The sequence below is a fragment of the Strigops habroptila genome, chromosome 8, assembly GCF_004027225.2.
Source record: "Strigops habroptila isolate Jane chromosome 8, bStrHab1.2.pri, whole genome shotgun sequence".
In the NCBI taxonomy this organism is placed as follows: domain Eukaryota; kingdom Metazoa; phylum Chordata; class Aves; order Psittaciformes; family Psittacidae; genus Strigops; species Strigops habroptila.
The window spans coordinates 52,265,565-52,283,870 of record NC_044284.2 but is presented as its reverse complement, the minus strand read 5'-3'; the positions used below and the strand labels follow the sequence as shown (position 1 = coordinate 52,283,870).

Sequence of the window (18,306 nt, the reverse complement as noted above, 5' to 3'; positions counted from 1 at the left end):
AGAGAAGGATGACAACTTGGTTTTTCAGGATAAAGCTCATAAAAGGCAGCAGCTCCCAGCGGTGGAGTGGGTCCACTGAGGAAGAGGAACGGTGGAGCTGTTAATAGCAATCAGGCAGCAGAAGTGCTGAATAGCCGTTTCCCTTCTGCATTTGGGGACACGCCAGATGCTACAGGCCTATTGCCGGACAAGGGAGAAACCCTTTACGTGCCGCTGGGGCCCAGGAGAGCTTGGCAGGCACAGGTTGGGGGGCAGAGGGGCTGCCTGAGGAACTCAGCTTATTTATTGGGGTTTCCCCTATTTTGGCCCAGTAAGGAGATGCCAGGATGAGCATCACCATCAGTGCTCCAGAGGGCTGGGGTGGGCAGTGGGGATGAGGATGGGGATGTATGTGGGGTGGGTGCTGCTCCATACGGATTTACTGACTCCCCTGGGTGCCCTTGGCAGCTCCTCAGGGTGATGTTCCTGGTGGAAGCAGCACCAGGTCTGTCCAATAAAGACCTGAGAAGGGCAGAAAATGAGCAAAGAAATAATCCTTATTACCCCACAAATCACTAGTGGCATTTTCCCCTTGCCCTGTTGCCCATCCCCTGCCTCATGGATGGGAGTGATGTGCCCCCCTGCCTCCGGTTGTTGGGCTTGGCTTCCCATAGCAGGGATGGGGCAGCACCCACCCGAAAACTGGGGTGTGTTCCTGCCTCCCACCATGTCCCTAGGGGAATATCTGGCCCTTGGGATCACTGGCACTGGGAGTGTGGGGACACCCTGCTTTTGGGTGTGTGTGTAATTTGTTCTTGGGAAAAGGCATCCATGGGGATATCTCGTCCTTTGGGAGAGTACACTTGGCCTTTGAAGGATGCCCATCCCTTGGGATGGCTGCAGGGTTGATGTGCAGCCTCTGGAAAGGGGCTGCCTATCCCTTGGGATGGCTATAGGGGGCTGCCAAGCCCTTGGGGGGTGGACATAGAGGGGTATCAAGCCCTTGGGGAGGCTGCCTATCCCTTAGGTATATGTTATGGGAAGATGCCTGGCCCTGGGTGGGATACCTGGCCCTTGGGATGGGTATGGAGCATCTGCCCAGCACTGGGGGGGATACGAGGAAAATGCCTGGACCACGGAGGGTAGCTATGGGGGGATGCCTACCCTTGGGAAGAGACTACGGGTGCACACCCTGCCATTGGGCACGATGTCCATCCCATGGGGCACCTCCTTGCAGAGCAGCTGTATCAGAAGGATGCTCATCCCTGGGGGGTGTCCATGGGGGGATGCCCCACTTGTGAGCTTCCCACCTTTGGGGTGGGTGTGTGTGCTGCCTACCCTTGGGGTGCTTACAGGGGGATGCCCATCCCTGGGGGTGTCTATGGGGTACCCTGCGATGGGGTTTACTCCGGGGGGGTCCCATAGGACGCGGTGACCTGGGGGGGGTGTCGGGGTGGGGTGGGGGGCCCGTTTCCCGCGGTGCCGCCGCCGCGCTCCCCCCCGCGGCGGGGCCGTGCGGGGCCGGTGTGTGTGGGGGGGGGGGGCCGGTGGCGCGGGGCAGGGGGGGGGGTTGCCGCCGTGTGTGGCCGCCGGCGGCGGGCGCGCCGTTGCCTAGCAGCGGCGATGGGCGCTGCCGCGGCGGCGGCGGCCAATGGGAGCGGCGGCGGCGGCGCGGCCCCGGCGCCCCCCGCCCCCGCCTCCCCTTTAGAGGCGCGGCGGGCGGCGGGCGGCACAGAGCGCTCCGCACCGACACCGCGCCGCTCCGCCACCGGCACCTCCGGCCCCGCCGCGCGCATGGGGGCCGCCGCGCTCGGCCCCACATAACGGGGGGTTGCCCAGCCCCGCCAGTCGCCCCGCCATGCCGGCAGAGCCCCCCCGCGCCGCGCCGCCGCCGCTCCGCGCCGCCCGCCGCAAGCCGCTGACCGAGGTAAGGGGCGAACATCACTTGGTACCGCCGAGGGCTCCGACCTTTGGGGGGTAGGGGGGGGTGCGGAGCCGGTGTGGGTACCCCCGTGTTCCCCCGGCTCGGGGACCGCCAGCATCGCGGGTGCCGGAGGGGTCCCGGCCCCGCTCCGCAGCACACGGAGCATCCCGCCCGGCTGCGGGGTCCCCTCCGCGGGCAGGGGTTGCTGTTATCCCCCAGCCTGATCCTCGCCCTCTCTCCAGGGCAGGGCCGTGGGCCAAAGGGCCCCGCAGTGGCTGCGGGCCCGCTTTCAGGCGCTGCTCTTCGCCCTGGGCTGCCGGATCCAGCGGCACTGCGGGAAGGTGCTCTTCGTGGGGCTGCTGGTGTTCGGGGCGCTGGCCGTGGGGCTGCGGGTGGCCTCCATCGAGACCGACATCGAGCACCTCTGGGTGGAAGGTAAGCGCGGCCCCGCGGGCTCGATCGCCCGTGGGAACGGTCCCGCTCCCGGTCGTGGCTTTGTCCCCCTGCGAGGCGCGGAGGTGCGGGGCCGGCCCGGAGGCAGGTGACAGCGCGGGAGAGGGGCCGGGAGGAGGATGAGGATGGTGATGATGCCGCCGGGTGTCCCGCGAGTGGGCCCGCGGAGGACGCGGCCGTGGGTGCCCGTGAGCCCGGGTCCCTTCTGCGCGGCCGCTCGGTGCGTGGTGCCGCGTTGCGAAGGGACCCTCACGCGTGTGTCCCGGCGGGGTCCCCGCGCTGGCGGACACGGCGTTTGGCGTCCCCACGCGTGGACACGCCGTTCCCCGCGGGAAGAGCCTCCGGAGCAGCCGCAGCCCCGCACCGGGGCAGAGCCGGTGCCGCGGGGCTGCCGGTCCCGGCTGAGGACCCCCTGCCCGGCGGGGCCGGGGGGAGCGGGCAGGGTCAGGCAGGAGCAAATCCCCGTTTCCGAGGGGAAGCGGCTGATCCCCCCCCTCCTTTGTTATTAATAACTCCAGCGTGGATTTTCTCTCCCTTCTCCCTGCAGCTCCGCTCCCCGGTGCTGCGATTTGCTTGCTGTGTTTTTCCCTCCCGCTTTGGGGGTCCCATGGGGGAAAAGGGCGGGAGTAGGGGGGCAGCACCCCGCATGGCCTCCCCCCCCCCATCCCTGCCAGGCCCTGCGAGGGGGGTCTCGCAGGCTGGGGTCCCCGCGGGGTGCTGTGCAGGGGCAGATGTTGCTCAGCGGAGGGGTGTCAGCCATCTTTGTGCGGGAGCGCTGCCTCCTCCCCCACGCCCCGCTCCCTGTGTGGTCCTCAGCTACTCTTGGATTTGGTTCAACAATAGAAGCAACTTTGCTCTCCCACCCCCTTTTTTTTTCCCTTAATTTAAAAAAACAGAAAAGCGCTGCGCTGCCTCGCTGCTCACACACATGCACCCCTGCCCAGGAATGCCCAGCTCTCCCACCTGCTCCCCACTTCCCAAGGGTGCTTCTGTGTGTGTGTCCCCCTCCCCAGATCTTGTCTCCATCACCCCTTCCCTCTGCAACACGTAGCAGAGAAACCCAGTGGTACCTCCCGGTCCGGCCGGCGCCTGAGCGGTGGCTGCTGGAGGAGGGACGTGCTCCCGCCGTGGTTCCCTTGCTTCGGGTCGTGGCTCCGGCTCCATCGGGTTTTTATTGTGCTTTTGGGGTTGCAAGGAGTCAGTGTTCTGTGCAACCGCGGCCGGAGGCAGGGAAGCAGCTGTGGTTGTTCCTGTTTGGGGAGGGAATGGGACTTGCGGTGCGTGGGGAGGGAAGCGGGATGGGGAAGGGGCCGAGCCTGGGGATGGCTGGAAGTGCCCAGAAACCTGTTTTTTTCTTGCACACACATTCTGTGCCCACCGTGCTTCCCTGCTCACATGGGTACAGCCAGGAGGGACTGTGGCTGCTGTTGGGGGATATTTCCCCCACACTGTAATGTGGCTGTAACGTAGGTGCTGGGGCTTCTCTGGGGAACTGGCTCTTTCTCATGGCTGGGGCATCTCCTTTGGTGTCAGGAGCTGGATTTTTTTACCCTACAGCACACCACCACTGACCTGGGGTGTCCTGCCCCTTCCTGGGTGATGGTGCATTAGAGTCTGCATGCAGCCCCTACTCTGGATCTGTAGTGCCTGGGGTGCAGATGGTGTGTGATGCTGAGGGTGCTGCTCAGGGCCCCCTTTTGGCCTTCCCAGCAGAGCCCTTCCCCCAGGAGCATGCACTTGGGGCGGACCCCTCCATGCCTTGCTCCTGGGTGGCACGGCCCCGGCGTGCTCGGGGAGGCTGTTGTCAGGCATTGGCACTACCTGCGGCCACCAAGGACGATGTGGCTTTAGTCCTGCGGGGTCCCTGATGGGCATGCGTGGGTCAGGATGTGGAAGGAATGAAGGTTTGCAGCAGCTCGTTCAGTTTCATATGTCAGCTGTGGGGCTGCCTTCCTTCCCCATAACCATCTGTGGGTCCTTGCCTCTCTGCTGGCCTGTGCTTCTGCATTTTCTGGTGAGATCAAAGCATTCCCTGGTGTCCTTGGGTGTACCCAGCTTTCCCTGATCTCTGCACCCCGTGCTGCTGGTGTGGGGATGGGCATTATCAGGGGGCAGGAGGGCCTGGGCTGGCCCTCAGGAGCAGAGCACAATTTCCCAGGCTGTGGGGTTGGGTCCTGAGCACTTGAAGCTGCTTTGATATTTTCTCAGCCACCACTTTCTGCTGTCCCTGGGTGTGCGGCAGGGTGGCTGGTGTGAGTGTCCCTCTGCAGTGTTCCTGGTACTGCCATAGCAGGTCAAGGGAGTGCAGCTCTTGCAAAGCTGGTGCCCCATCAGTCTGGCCCCAAAGCTTTGGATCCCCAGGGTGCCAGGGGGTGCCCATTCCTACCCTCTCTGGGTATGTGTGAGGAGATATTTACAGGAGCATGATGTATCCCAGCCTAAGGCAGTGCTGTGGGCTGTCTAAGGGGGAGGGCGTGTGTGCAGGGAGTCCTGGTCCTATCATCCTAGGCCAGCAGGTCCTAGGTTGAGGCCTATCATCCTAGGCCAGCAGGTCCTAGGTTGAGGCCTATCATCCTAGGCCAGCAGGATGGTTGAGGATTCTGGGAAACCTCTGATGACCCCTTGAAGCTGGCCTGTACCTGGTCACTCGCCTTTGCCTAGCCAGGCTGAGGGATGTGGGTTGATGATGCTCCAACCCAAACCACGTCACCCAGGTGAGGTCCCAGCCCTGCAGGAGTGGAGAATGACCCTGTGCAGGGCTTTCCCTGCTTCAGGCTGAGCTCAGCCATCCAGGAGCTGGGGACCTGGTGGGAAAGGAGCTGCTTCCCGTGGGGGTACCATGCTGCTGTCCCCCCAGATACAGGAATATGGTGAGCATCCCTGGTTTGGCCCCATGGCTGGGGTCAGTGTTGGGGCCATGCTGCTGGCAGGTCCCCCAAAGGCTCCCTCTGAGCCTGGGCTGTGACCCTGGCCACTGTGGGAAAGTGCAGGCTCTCCTGTCCCAATCCAGGGGCTGTCCTCAGCTCTGGGGGATGCTTGCGGTGTCCTGGGGTGATGCCTGACCCGCATCCCTGTTTGGGAGATGGGAGGAGGCCGTGTCACCCTATAAATTGGGCTCGCCTGTGGAAATGTTCAATTAGGCTCCTCCGAAGCAATTAGCCACTCGGAGGCTTTGAAACCCCGGCTAGCGGCGAGTGTTGAGTTACCTCTGGACACCTGGCAGCTGTTCCTGGCTCTCCCAGCGCGTCTGCAGGGCCAAGGGGCTGGGGCGGCGAGCTCCGGGCAGGCAGAGCCCTGGGTGGTGAATGGGTCTGCCTGATTTATAGCGCCGAGGGCTGGTTCAAAGGAAGGCCAGGTTAATTCCTAACCGGAACAGCCCAGCGCCCCGCGCAGCCGTCGCGCTCTCAAAGAGCTGATGAGTCTCCTCGGAGAAGACCCTGTCCCTTTGCTGGAGGGGTCAGGGACACCCCCAGTGTTCTGGTGGGATGAAATGGGATGTGGGATATGAGGGTGAGGGGAAATTGCTGCCTTGTTCCCAGCTTGGAGCATGAAGCTGAGGCACCCTCAACCCCCTTGGCGGTAGTTTTTGGCCTTCCTTGAACTCGGCAACAGAACTTTGGCACAGGATGTCTTCTCCCCAGCACCCAGAGCAGGGTTGGGGTGCAGCCTGGGGCTCCCCCTATGGCAGGGGCAAGTGGGAGAGGAGACCCTGGCTGGCTTTGTCTTTGCAGAGAGAGGGGCATCGGGGATGGGAAAGCCACAACAGAAAGCTGACGATGGGGATTCATTGCCCTCCCCACCCTGCCTCCGCCCTGGGGAGACCCTCTGTGGCCCCCCTTCCCAGCCCTTGTCCCCCACTGTGCATGGTGGGGGACACAGGGAGGTGTGGGGCAGCAGCAGTGGGGGAAGCAGGGTGCTGTGGCCATTCCTGGGTGGGCACAGGGAGAGGTGGGTGGTCTTGTTGCTGCCGGCGGGTGGGTTTTGTGGGGTGAGATGTTGATGCAGGGGCTGAGAAAGGAGACGGCAAAGCCGGGGTGCAGGGCTGGGGGGCTGCATGGGGCTGGTGCCAGTAGCATGGGGGCTCTGATGGCAGCTTATCCCTGTGGCCAGGGCAGCGAGATTCCTGCCGGGATCAAGTCGGCCTTGAGCCCAAGAGGCGGCTCCCAGGCTGCCACGTCCCCACTTGGTCCCCAGATGAGCGTCCTGCAGGGACAGGGTCCCCGCTCCTCTTGGGGTGCGGTGGCACAGGTATTGCACCATGGGGAGGGAAGGGGCAGCTTTGGGGACCCTGCTGCCTGGCCTGGTGGGCTTTTTCCTTTGGGACTCTGCGGTCCTCTCTGTTCACAGGGTCTGGGCATCCTTGGGGTCCCTGTGCCCCCATCCTTGTGGGCTCGGGGGAGTGAAGGGCAGCTGGGGCACTGCTGCCATGGAGTGCTGAGGTCCCTGTTATCCCCAAAACCCGCCTGCTGGCTCTGCCCTCTGCTCCAAAGCACCTTCTCCCTCGCAGCCCCAGCTGGCTCAGAAAGGACCTTTCTTTCTGTGGGGAGGGCTCAGCCCCCAGCCCGCCCAAAGATGGGGCACAGGCAGTTCGCCTTTATTTATTTATCTTCGGGAGGCGAGCGCGAAACCTCTGGCTTTTCCTTTTCCCTTCCTTGACAGCTCGGTCAGCTTTTTCGGGCTGGAAAATCTTGCTAATTAACCCAAAGAGGCTGGGAGGCTCTTTACAGATGGCTGTGGCTTATCTGCCCCTATCCATTTTGCTTTGCTTTTCAACTTATCTGTATGGTTTCTTTTTATTTCCTAGAAAGTGGGATTTTTTGGTTGCGTGGGGTTTTTTTTCTGTTTATTTTTTTTATATATAAACTTAGACATATCCCGACTCGGGGAGGGGGCTCTTTTTTTGCGTTTTAAATGTTATTTGGTGGCTGGGAGGGGGCAGCGCCAGGGCCCGAGAAGAGGGTTTTATTATCTGCCTCTCCCTCGGGCCTGGAAAAGTGGTCTGAGTTCAAAAAATTCATTTCTTGCCTGAATGAAGCCAGCAATGTGGAAAAATTTCACCATTCAGAGGGGGATGAATGTATGTTTCAACCACACATTAAGTGACATTAGCAAGCAGTGGAGTGCCTAATGTGGCCATTTTTCACAGCAGCCAACAGAGGGGGTGATTAGCATAATTAGTACAGGCAGCCCTATACATATGGAAATGGCAAATGCCTAAATGCCAACACCAGTGGAAATTTATGTCAATGCTGACAGGAGTCTTAGCGGTGAATAGTTCCCAACTGAATCCCCTCTCTCCCCCCCCCCCTCCTTATTTTTACCCCCCCTTCTTTTTCGGGGGTCGCGCTGTCCCCTCCCGGCTGCCCCCCTCCCCGCGCTGGGAACCGCCGCCCCGCGTTTTGGGGTAATAAAGACATTAATTTAGCTTCGCCCTTAAACAAAAGGGGTTTGGCCGGGGCCGGCGGCTGCGGAGCTGGCCCCAAACGGGCTCTTTCAGCCCCTTTGCCGCTGGCTTTTTGAAGGCATCCCCCCCTCTTCTGCCGCCCCTCTTGACTTAGCCGGGCGGTGGGAGCCCCTTCGGTGGGGCCGGGTTTGGCTGGAGGCGCCGGAGCAGCGGTGAGAGACCTCGTTCATCCCTCAAGGCTGCTGGGGACACCCATCTGCCACCCACCTACCCCCCTTCCCCAGGGCCAGCCCCGCTCCGTGGGGTGAATGGGGCCGGGAGGACGTGTTTTGACAGGACGGGGCCGCGGGGCTTTTGGCGAGGCCGGCGGTAGCGGCCGGGACAGGTAAAAATGGCTCTTTCAGCGTGCCCTGGGCGAGACTTCCTCCGGAGCAGCATGGGTCCTTTCACTGCCTCCCTAATCCAGCTAATCCGCCCCAAAACACTTTGAAGGTGGCCTCTGGCTTGCGCGCAGCTCAGCACGGGGAAGCGGACGGCTGAGGGATGCTCGGGGCGGTGCCTCGGGAACCCTTCCCGCTGGGATGTGGGATGGCACAGGGGATGTGGGATGCTGCTGGCATCTCTCCGATGCCCTTGAGGGCTTTAATCACGTAGGGGTGGGTATATCTGCGAGCGGATGCACTCGGTCTGTGCTGCAGCATGGCTCAGCAGGCCGGTGTTTGCCCCCAAGGGTGCCCCTTGTTGCAGTGAGGAAGATGCTGCAGGGGGGTGTCCCCGTGGGGATGGCTTTTCCCAGGGCATCTTGGCATGGCCTTGCCCCTCTCTCAGTTATGGGCTTGAGCAGGGATTTCTAGCCCCAGCATCGGGATGTTGTGCTGTGGAAAGGGGGTTGCTCTCAGCAACCCCCAGCTCTTCCCTTGCTGAGGAGGGCACATCTGGAGCTGGGGTCAGGCCTGGCCTGGGGACAGGGCTGCAGCATCCCCCATGCACCAGCTGAATCTGGGACTCACCACATCCCATAGCCCTGTTACACCAGGCAGGAGAACAGGGCCTGACTTTTGGAGGCCCAGCAAGGACATGTACCCCGGCGTGCTCCCTCCCTGCCACCCTGTCCTACCCAGATCACCCAAGCAGTGGTGCTGCAGAGTGGTGGCACTGCTGTCGACCACAACCTCCACCCACCCTTGGGGGACACAGTGTGGTCCTTGTGGTCCTTGCAGCAGTGTGTGTCTGCTGGGGGAACATCAGTGCCTCTCTGAGGCCTCCAGCACCTCCCATGGCCTTCCCTTGCCTCTAGCCCCTTTGCCCATGCCAGGCAGGGAGGGCTCCGTGTGGGGCTGGCAGCCTGCCCTGACCCACTGCCCTCCTGGTGCTGCCCAGGCACGCTGCCCCCCACCCATGGGTGCTTGGAGACAGGGGTTCAATGGGGTTTGCCCACCTCTTGCCCTGGGTGAACATGATGGGGTGTCCCCTTGCTGTCATGCCAGGCGGGTGGCTGCGTCAGCCCTGTGCTGGGGGCACAGGACCTGGTTCCTTTGACTTGGAACCCTCTGAGCTGTCTGTGGGGTGCTGGCAGCCCCTGGAGGAGAGTGGAGTGAGCTTGGGTCAGACCCCTTCCTGGGCAGGGGGGCAATGCAGGGCCTGGAGCTCTGTCTTGGCTGGGCTGCCCATGGCTGGAGGGTGTAGGGGTGCTGTCACTGGCCGGTCTTGGCACTCACCAGTGCAACCGAGGGCACAAGCTGGTCCCGCTGTGCGAGGGTGACCCAGCTGCAGCGTGGGGGCCGTGGCTGTGGGTCCTGTGCCAGGAGGGTTCGGGGAGTGGTGGCGGGGGGTGGCTCAGGCAGGGTGGCCAGGAAGGGGCAGGGAGGCTCCTGCCCTGCTCTGTAATTTTGTGGCGGATGCTGTAATTATGGGGACGGCTCCCCCGGTGTGGCCCGTGGGGAGGAGGCAGCCCCACACCAGCCCTCATCCCCTCCCTGCCACCCAGCCTTCCGACTTGGGCACGGTGGGAGCCCGTTCTGCACCCCGGGTGTTTGGGGTGCGGGTGGGCATGGGGTCCCATCCACCCTCCAGCCCACACTGCTGCATGCCTACACCCTGTGAAGCCCCCAGCCAGTGGTACCCAGAAGTGGTGCCCACCCGAGGGAGGATGCTCAGGCTGCCCCCAGACCCCGCTGTGGGCTTTTGGAGAGATGTTGAGGTCTCTTTGCCCAGTGTAGGGATCCAGGGGGATGACTCCAAACCCCACTGGGGAGCGGAGCAGGCTGTTAATAAGCAGGGCTGGGGCGTCTGATTGGAACCAGAGGGCCCTTTGCATGAAAAAGCCAAATGCTCCCTTTGTTAATTGGGATTATAAAAAAAGAGAAGAAGAAGAGGAAGAATTTACATACAGTTCCTCATTACGGTGCCCATTGTTGGTATTGGGGCGGCCCCCTCCCCGGGCCGGGGGGCTGCGTGCGGCGTGGGGCGTCTCACCCCGCTCCCGGGCCGGCCGGCCGGCGGGCGCGCGCCCGTTTGAAGTGTCCTTGGCAGCCCTGTGTGCGCTGCCTTGTCTTTTCATGTTGCTCTTTGGTTAATTAGGGTGTTGGAATTTGAGGCTTCCTCACAGCCTTTGAAGCTTGCTGACGGCTCGCAGTGCCCTGTTCCAAATTAACACTAATTACAAGGGACGGCTTTTTATTTTCTCTCTTCTTCTTCCCCCCCCCCTTTAATTTTTCGGGGCGCTCCCCCTTACTCCACGCTTACAGATGTGTGGCTCCTCCCGTGCTGGGTGGAGATGCCCGTGGGGCACAGCAGGATGCATCCTTTGGGAATGGCGGTGATGCTGGGCAACACACCCCCCCCCCCCCATCGCCACGTCCCACCACCCACCCGGGTTCAGCATGGGTGGCACGGCTGAGATCAGAGCAGCTCGGCGCACCTCCTGCCCGACCTCCCAGCCTGCTGGGAAGGGGATGGGTGTCCTATTCCCTGCTGCCTCTCCGTGACACCCACCCTCCCTGTGTCCTCGTCCCCTCACCCCGGGCGCTGCTGTCCCCTCTGACACACACACAAAGGCCGTGTCCGTGTCCCCCCCCCTCCCTGGCCCTGGCACAACCTCTATCCCAACTGGCATCTGATGGACACCAGCTGCTCCCCAGCCCAGCCAGGAACAATAAAGACGCTTCCCCCTCCCCGTTCCCAAAAAGCAGGGAAAAAAAAACCCCACCAAAAAACACCAACCCATATAATAAGTCATTAAAAGGGAAGATTCTGCTCTTTATTTGCGGTCTCACTCTGGCCTCCTCAGTGCTGGCGGGGGGCCAGGCCCGCCGGGGCTCCCGCCTCTTGCTGAGGGAGCGTCCCAGTGTGGATGAATCCTGACCCCCCCCCAGCACCAAGGGCTGGGCAGGAGCCGGCCTCCCCCCCGCCTGCAGCACTGCCTTGGGATGCTTTCCGACACCAGGCACCCTCGGGTATCCCTAGTGGGTGGCAATGGGGTGGGGGCTACATGAAACATCCCCCTGCTTCAGGCAGGGAGCTGGGAGCAGGGCGATGGGTATTGCATTTGATGGGGGAATCTTGGGACTGGTCTCTCACCCTCCTCTGGGCTGTGTTGTCCCCTTTTGCTATGCCAGGAGGGATGGGAGCCCCTCATTTGATGAGGATGGCTGTCCCTGGCATGGCGCTCTGCATGCAAAAGGCCACGCAGGGTTTGATCTCAGCCCCAGCCGTGCTGGCCGGGAGGCAATTTCAATTCCATGCTGAGGCGGCTGCAGATGAAGTCAGTGGCTTCTTCCGGAAACCTCTGCCCCGCCGTGCCTGAAGCAATCCTGCTCCATCAGGGACAGATCCCAGAGGGGTCCTGCGGAGCTCCCCAGCACCGCATCCCTCCTCAGACCCCAAACCCTTCCTGCGGCAGCCCGCACCTGCAGGGTTGGGGGTGCCTGCCTCTCCCTGCACCGATTCCCTGGCCAAAGCGCTGCTCATCTTGGGGTCCCAGAGAAGAGCTGGGCATGGATGGAGTGGGGTGTCCCCAGTTCTACTTGCTGAATTGGGGGCTGGATGCATTGGGCATCTGCAGCACCTACCACAGTGCATGGGTGGGAGTGGGCAGGATGTGTCCCATCCGCTTCACCAGCCATCCGTTCATCCATGGGGTTGTTTTGGGGAAAGCAAAATCTTCGAGCTGCCCTGGGGCCGGAAATACCCGTGTTGGTGGGAAGGGGGGTGCCTGGTCCGCTGCTGCTCCCTGCTTGGGTCCCCTGGGTGCAAGCACCCAGAGGATGCAGCAGTTGGGTAACCCCATGGCAAGAAGTCCCCCCTGGTTAATGTGGCACCATCTAATGCTGTGGGGCCTCGGTCCTGCCTGTCCCCTTCTTTGGGCATCCTGATAGCAGGACAGGTTGGTGGGACAGGTTCTCTGCCTGCCTGGGGGCACTGACTGAGCATGTCGTGGTCCCCTCCACAGCGGGCAGCCGGGTGAGCCAGGAGCTACGCTACACCAAGGAGAAGCTTGGCGAGGAGTCCGTCTACACCTCCCAGATGTTGATCCAGACCCCAAAGAGGGATGGGGAGAACATCCTGACGCAGGAGGCCCTGCAGCTCCACCTCGAGGCGGCCCTGGCCGCCAGCAAAGTCCAAGTCTCGCTGTACGGAAAGTGAGTCCGGCTCCAGACAGGGTGGGGACAGGGACCCCCACTGTGTCCTGCGTGTCCCTCCACCCCTTGCTGTGTCCTCTGTGGGATGATGCCCGTCCTCAGCTCCGCCTTCTGCCTTTCCAGATCGTGGGATTTGAACAAGATCTGCTACAAGTCAGGTGTCCCCATTATTGAGAATGGCATGATCGAGAGGGTGAGTGCTGGGCATGGCGTGGTGTCCCCCATGGAGCCCCCCATGGGGGGTCAGTCCCTCAAGAAATGGGCAGTGGATGGCTTGTGGTGAGGATAGGGCTTACCAGCCCCATGTGCTGCACCCATGCAGGAGGGTGCAGGTTTGGGTAGCCCAGCAAGGCTAGGAGGGGGGAGCAGAAGGGGCTTGATCCATCCCTGCTGACCGCTTGCATCTCTTCCTTCCACAGATGATAGAGAAGCTGTTCCCCTGCGTGATCCTGACACCGCTGGACTGCTTCTGGGAAGGCTCCAAGCTGCAGGGAGGCTCAGCCTACCTCCCGTGAGTGCTGGGGGCTGCCTTGGGCACTGTGGCTGGGAGAAGGGGCTGGGGTGGCTGCCAAAGGGCTGTGCTGCCCATGCAGCTTGGCCCTGCTGCCCCGAGGTCCCTCAGTGCTGCTGCTTTTCCTGCTCATCCCCAGGATGAGGGTCCCACTAACATGGCTTGTCCTGCTGGATCAAGGGGACAGGTCCTTGTCCTCATCCGCCTGGCAGGGCTGGAGCTGCAGCCCATGGGCAGGAGATGCCTATCCATGCCATGCCATGCCATCACACGCCATCACACCAGCGAGGGATGGGGATGCGGGGACAGAGGCTGTACCACAGGCAGGTCCCTGGGTGCTGCTTCCGCCTAGAGAACTTTTTGGGTGCCACGATGGTGAGGAGGCACCCACACTCCTGCGCAGTGCCCAGGGGAACAGGGGACACAGCGTCCCCAGGGTGGGTGGCGGGTGACTCCCGGCCAGCTCCCCTCACCGCGGTGGTGGGGCTGGGGACCCTGGGCTGGGCAGGGGGGAGCCCCCCCCCACATTCCTTCTGTTTACGCGTGTGTTTGTCCGGGAGAGCTGGGGCGGCTTGTGCATTGTCAGCAAACGCAGCCCCGTGCTTTCTCATGCTAATGCTGCTCTGAAAGCTGCCCCTTGCCAAACAGATGAAATAGTGGCCTTATTCAGGCTGCTGCTGGACGGGAGGAGGGGGAAGGGGCCGCAGCATCTCCAGCCAGGATTGGGGGACCAGCTTTGCCCCCCCAGGAGCTCAGGTTCTCCCCATCCCATCCTGGGGAGCAGCCGGGAGCGGGAGCAAGCAGCGCTGAGGTGACTGTGCCCATCGGGATGCTGCGGGTATCACCCACTGGTGTGGGCAGCATCCCGGTGCAGGGGTACATGGCAGGCAGGGTGGCACCCGCAGCAGCGGTGGGACCCATCTCCCCTCGCAGCTGGGTGAGTGGGTTCCCCGGGCGGGCACCCCGGCTGAGCACTGGCCAGCCCATGGGGACCCGTCCCCCTTTTTAACGCTGAGGGGTGAGCGGGGCGGGAGCTGGGAGAACAAAGAGTAGCAATCTATGGAAAGACAAAAGGATTTGCGCTGGCTCAGTGAAGCAAGCGAAAGCAGATAAAAGGGGCTCTCTTTGGAAGCAGCAGCAGCTCCGGTTGGTATGTGGGAATCTCGAGCGGCCGGCTCCGGCCCAGCCAGCCTTCATGAATTATTAGGCTGCGTTTCTCCCCAGAGCCCACACTTGCTCGGGGCTTTTTCTTCCCCTCTTTGGAGTGCTGGGCTGGGTTACTGGCTTTTTTGTGTGTCCTTTCTGTCTTAAAAAAGAAGCTGAGCGAGGCTGGGAACTGGCCCCCAGCACCCTGGGCTGGGATGGAGGGAGCAGAGCATCCACAGGCAATGGAAAAGCCCCTTTTCCCAGGTATCCACGTTCCCATGGGGTCCTGCTGGACCTCTATGGACTGTCCTGAGTGCCCAGAACCTCTGCTGAGCCCCAGACCCTCCAGCTTGGGGAGATGCAGTGGGAAGGGCTGAGGGGATGCCGGGAGCCCTTCCTTGGCTGCTCCCCTCTATCAAGATGTTAGCCCGCGGGCAGTAATCGGCCTGACTGCTCGCACAAAGCGGGGCCAGGCAGCGGGGCCCGCTCCCCCCGCTTTGTCCCAGCCTAACAGGATCAGGCATGCTACTTGACTCGGGGCACGGCCGCTGCGCTGCGCAGGGCACGGCGGATGCTGCAGGCAGCCCCAGGAGGGGGTAAGGGATGCGCTGGGGATTGATGCTGCTCCTCTCGATCCTCACACCCTGCCTTTGAGGGCATCCCTGGGACCCATGGGATGGGGTGGCAGTGGTGGTGGTGGTACCACATGTGGGTTTGAGCATCCCTCATCACTCCGTTCCTGCTGTCTCACCAGGGGCCGCCCGGACATCCAGTGGAGCAACCTGGACCCTCTGCAGCTGATGGAGGAGCTGGGGCAGTTCACATCCCTGGAAGGCTTCAAAGAGCTGCTGGACAAGGCAGAGGTGGGGCAGGCTTACATGGAGCGGCCCTGCCTGGACCCCCGTGACCCCCAGTGCCCCCCAAGTGCCCCCAACAAGCAGAGCCAGCAGGTGGGTTACAGCCTGTGGGGACCTGGAGGGATGCAGGGGCTTGCTGCTCTCCCACCTGCCTCCCTGCATTCCTGACACCTCCCCTCCATCCACAGAGCCCTGACATCCCAGCCGAGCTCTCAGGGGGCTGCCACGGCTTCTCCAGGAAGTTCATGCGCTGGCAGCAGGAGCTGATTTTAGGCGGCACGACCAAAGACTCCCAGGGCAAGCTGCTACGGTGAGAGCTGCTGTGGTGCATGTGTCCCCAAGGCATAGTGCAGAGTCCCGGCTGCAGCACTCACCCCTGGGATGGTTTGGGGCAGGGTTCCCTCATCCTCATCCTCATGTGATGCCCATGGGAACCTGCCCTGGCTGCAAGAGGGGCTGTGGGGTTGTGTGGAAAGATGTGTGATGCTGATGAGTGTATGGGGCTGGCGAGTGGGGCAGTGTTTCAGAACAAGGTGGGAACGGGACAGGATGCCTGGGTCCTCCCTTGGGTGTCTGCGGTGGGGCTGGGAGCCGTGGGGTGGGGGATGGACCCATTCCTGCATCCCGGGGTGCTGCAGCCGGTCCCAGCGAGGTGCGTGCCTGTCCCCCAGCGCCGAGGCCCTGCAGACCATGTTCCTCCTCATGAGCCCCCGGCAGCTCTTCGAGCACTTCAAGGATGACTACGAGATCCATGACATCAGCTGGAGCGAAGAGAAGGCGGGTGCCATCCTGGAAGCCTGGCAGAGGAAATTCGTGGAGGTGGGCACCGGGAATGGCCCCCACGTGGGGCTGGGCAGGGATGAGCCTGTTGTGTGGCATCCCCCTGTGTCCAGGTTGTCGTGTGGCCACGGGTCCTGGCATCACTCTCTTGTGGTCCAGTGGGTCTCTAGGGACCCTCAGCGGTGATGCTGTCGCCCTGGGTGGCTCTGGGGGATGTAATGGGGAGCAAGGAGTCCTGACTCCTCTAACGGGGTGCACCTCTGGCAGCTGGCACAGGACTCCATCCCACCCAATGCCACGCAGAGCGTCCACGCTTTCTCCACCACCACACTCAACGACATCATGAAGTCCTTCTCCGACGTCAGCGCCATCCGGGTGGCCGGGGGCTACCTCCTCATGGTGTGTGCGCCCCCCTCCTCTCTCCCCCACCATCCCTCCCTCACCCCCCGTCCCCACTAACCCACTGTGCTCTTCCAGCTGGCCTATGCCTGTGTCACCATGCTGCGGTGGGACTGCTCCAAGTCCCAAGGGGCTGTGGGCCTGGCTGGAGTCCTGCTTGTGGCTCTCTCCGTGGCCTCTGGCCTGGGGCTCTGCTCGTTGCTGGGCATCTCCTTCAACGCAGCCACCACCCAGGTATGTGCTGGAGGAAGAGCCAGGTACCATGGGGCTGGTGGGACCCTGGGGGCTGCAGGGTGGCCGGGTCCCCTCCTGGGTGGTGGCCATGTCCCTTCAGTGACACCAGCTGCTCTCTGGCAGGTCCTGCCCTTCCTGGCCCTTGGCATCGGTGTGGATGACATGTTCCTCTTGGCTCACGCCTTCACTGAGACCAGCCACCACATCCCCTTCAAGGTGAGCACCGAGCTCTGACCGGGGGCTCCCTGGCTCCCTCCGTTTCTCTGCAGCCCCTCATCACTCCCTCCCTCTGTCCCCATAGGAGCGAACAGGCGAGTGCCTGAAGCGCACAGGGACCAGCGTGGCTCTCACCTCTGTCAGCAACATGATTGCCTTCTTCATGGCAGCCCTGGTGCCCATCCCTGCCCTACGTGCCTTCTCCCTCCAGGTAGGACCAGGGTCCCTCTCCAGGGCATGGGCAGGAAGGGCTGGCCAGACCCTGCTCTGACATGTCCCCTCGCACTGCAGGCTGCGGTGGTTGTGGTGTTCAACTTCGCCATGGTGCTGTTTGTCTTCCCCGCCATCCTGAGCCTGGACCTGTACCGCCGGGAGAAACGTCGGCTCGACATCCTCTGCTGCTTCTACAGGTACCAGCGCCAGGCTGGCCACGATGGGGCTGACCCCATGTTCACCCCTGCTCCTCTCCTTCAACATGTCCTTCTAGAATCATAGAATCATAGAATGGTTTGAGTTGGTAAGGATGTTAAGATCATCTAGTTCCAAACCCCCTACACCCAAGGCTCTGTCCAACCTGGCCTTGAACACTGCCAGGGATGGAGCATTTACCACTTCTCTGGGCAAGCTATTCCAGTGCCTCACCACCCTCACAGTAAAGAACTTCTTCCTTATATCTAACCTGAACTTTCCCTGTTTAAGTTTGAACCCATAGCCCCTTGTCCTGTCGCTACAGTCCCTAAGAGTCTCTCCCCAGCATCCTTATAGGCCCCCTTCAGATACTGGAAGGCTGCTCTGAGGTCTTCACGCAGCTTCTCTTCTCCAGGCTGAACAGCCCCAGTTTTCTCAGTCTGTCAAATTTACTCAAATTACCACCAAATTACTCATCCTGTTCTTCCCTCCCTCCTTTCCTCTCTCCCCACAGCCCTTGCTCCTCACGGGTCATCCAGATCCAACCCCAGGAGCTTGCTGACGCCAATGACAACCACGCCTGCCACCCATCCCCTTATGGTCACCCTGGTGTGGCCACCAGCACCCAGATCACCACCACCGTACAAGCCTTCACCCGGTGCGACCCCTCGGGCCACCACGTCGTCACCGTCCTGCCACCCACCTCACAAGTGTGCACCTCGCCCGCTGTCCTCCTGCCCCCCACCGACCCCATGGGCTCGCAGGTCTTCGCCCCATCCAGCTCCACGCGGGACCTGCTGGCCCAGATGGATGAGGCTAAGAGTGGAAGGGAATGTGTTCCCCTGCCCTTCTGCCGCTGGAGCCTGGCTGACTTTGCCCGGGAGAAGTACGCCCCGCTCCTCCTGCGGACCCGGAGCAAGGTGAGATGGGGATGGCCCCGGAGGTGCCACCCGAGGTGGGTTGGTGGCACAGGACCCTGTATGACTCCCCCTTGCTGTCCCCACAGGTGGTGGTGGCGGTGCTGTTCCTGGCGCTGCTAGGGCTGAGCCTCTACGGCACCACCATGGTGCACGATGGGCTCTACCTGACGGACATCGTGCCACGGGACACCAAGGCACATGCCTTCATCTCAGCACAGTTCAAGTACTTCTCCTTCTACAACATGTTCATCGTCACCAAGGGTGGCTTCCACTACCCCGGTGCCCAAGCTGCCCTGCTCAGCCTGCACCAGGCCTTCAGCACCGTCAAGTATGTGGTGCGGGAGGGCAACCGTGACCTGCCCAAGATGTGGCTCCATTACTTCCAGGACTGGCTCAGAGGTGAGGGACATCCCTGTTCTCCATGACCTCCCCTGC

The 18,306-nt window shown here is 62.2% G+C and overlaps 1 protein-coding gene across 1 annotated transcript in view; it reads left to right on the top strand.

Moving 5' to 3' along the window:
• The first annotated feature begins 1,602 nt into the window (after positions 1–1,602).
• The window catches only part of PTCH2 (patched 2), a 21,959-nt gene continuing 5,255 nt past the window's right edge, over positions 1,603–18,306 (top strand). Inside the window, 17 exon segments of the mRNA XM_030494508.1 lie at positions 1,603–1,672; positions 1,675–1,805; positions 1,808–1,906; positions 2,146–2,338; positions 12,211–12,400; positions 12,524–12,593; positions 12,820–12,911; positions 14,812–15,007; positions 15,103–15,224; positions 15,586–15,733; positions 15,962–16,093; positions 16,172–16,327; positions 16,451–16,543; positions 16,629–16,754; positions 16,835–16,953; positions 17,466–17,871; positions 17,958–18,270. Coding sequence (XP_030350368.1) covers positions 1,603–1,672; positions 1,675–1,805; positions 1,808–1,906; positions 2,146–2,338; positions 12,211–12,400; positions 12,524–12,593; positions 12,820–12,911; positions 14,812–15,007; positions 15,103–15,224; positions 15,586–15,733; positions 15,962–16,093; positions 16,172–16,327; positions 16,451–16,543; positions 16,629–16,754; positions 16,835–16,953; positions 17,466–17,871; positions 17,958–18,270 — 2,656 coding nt within the window.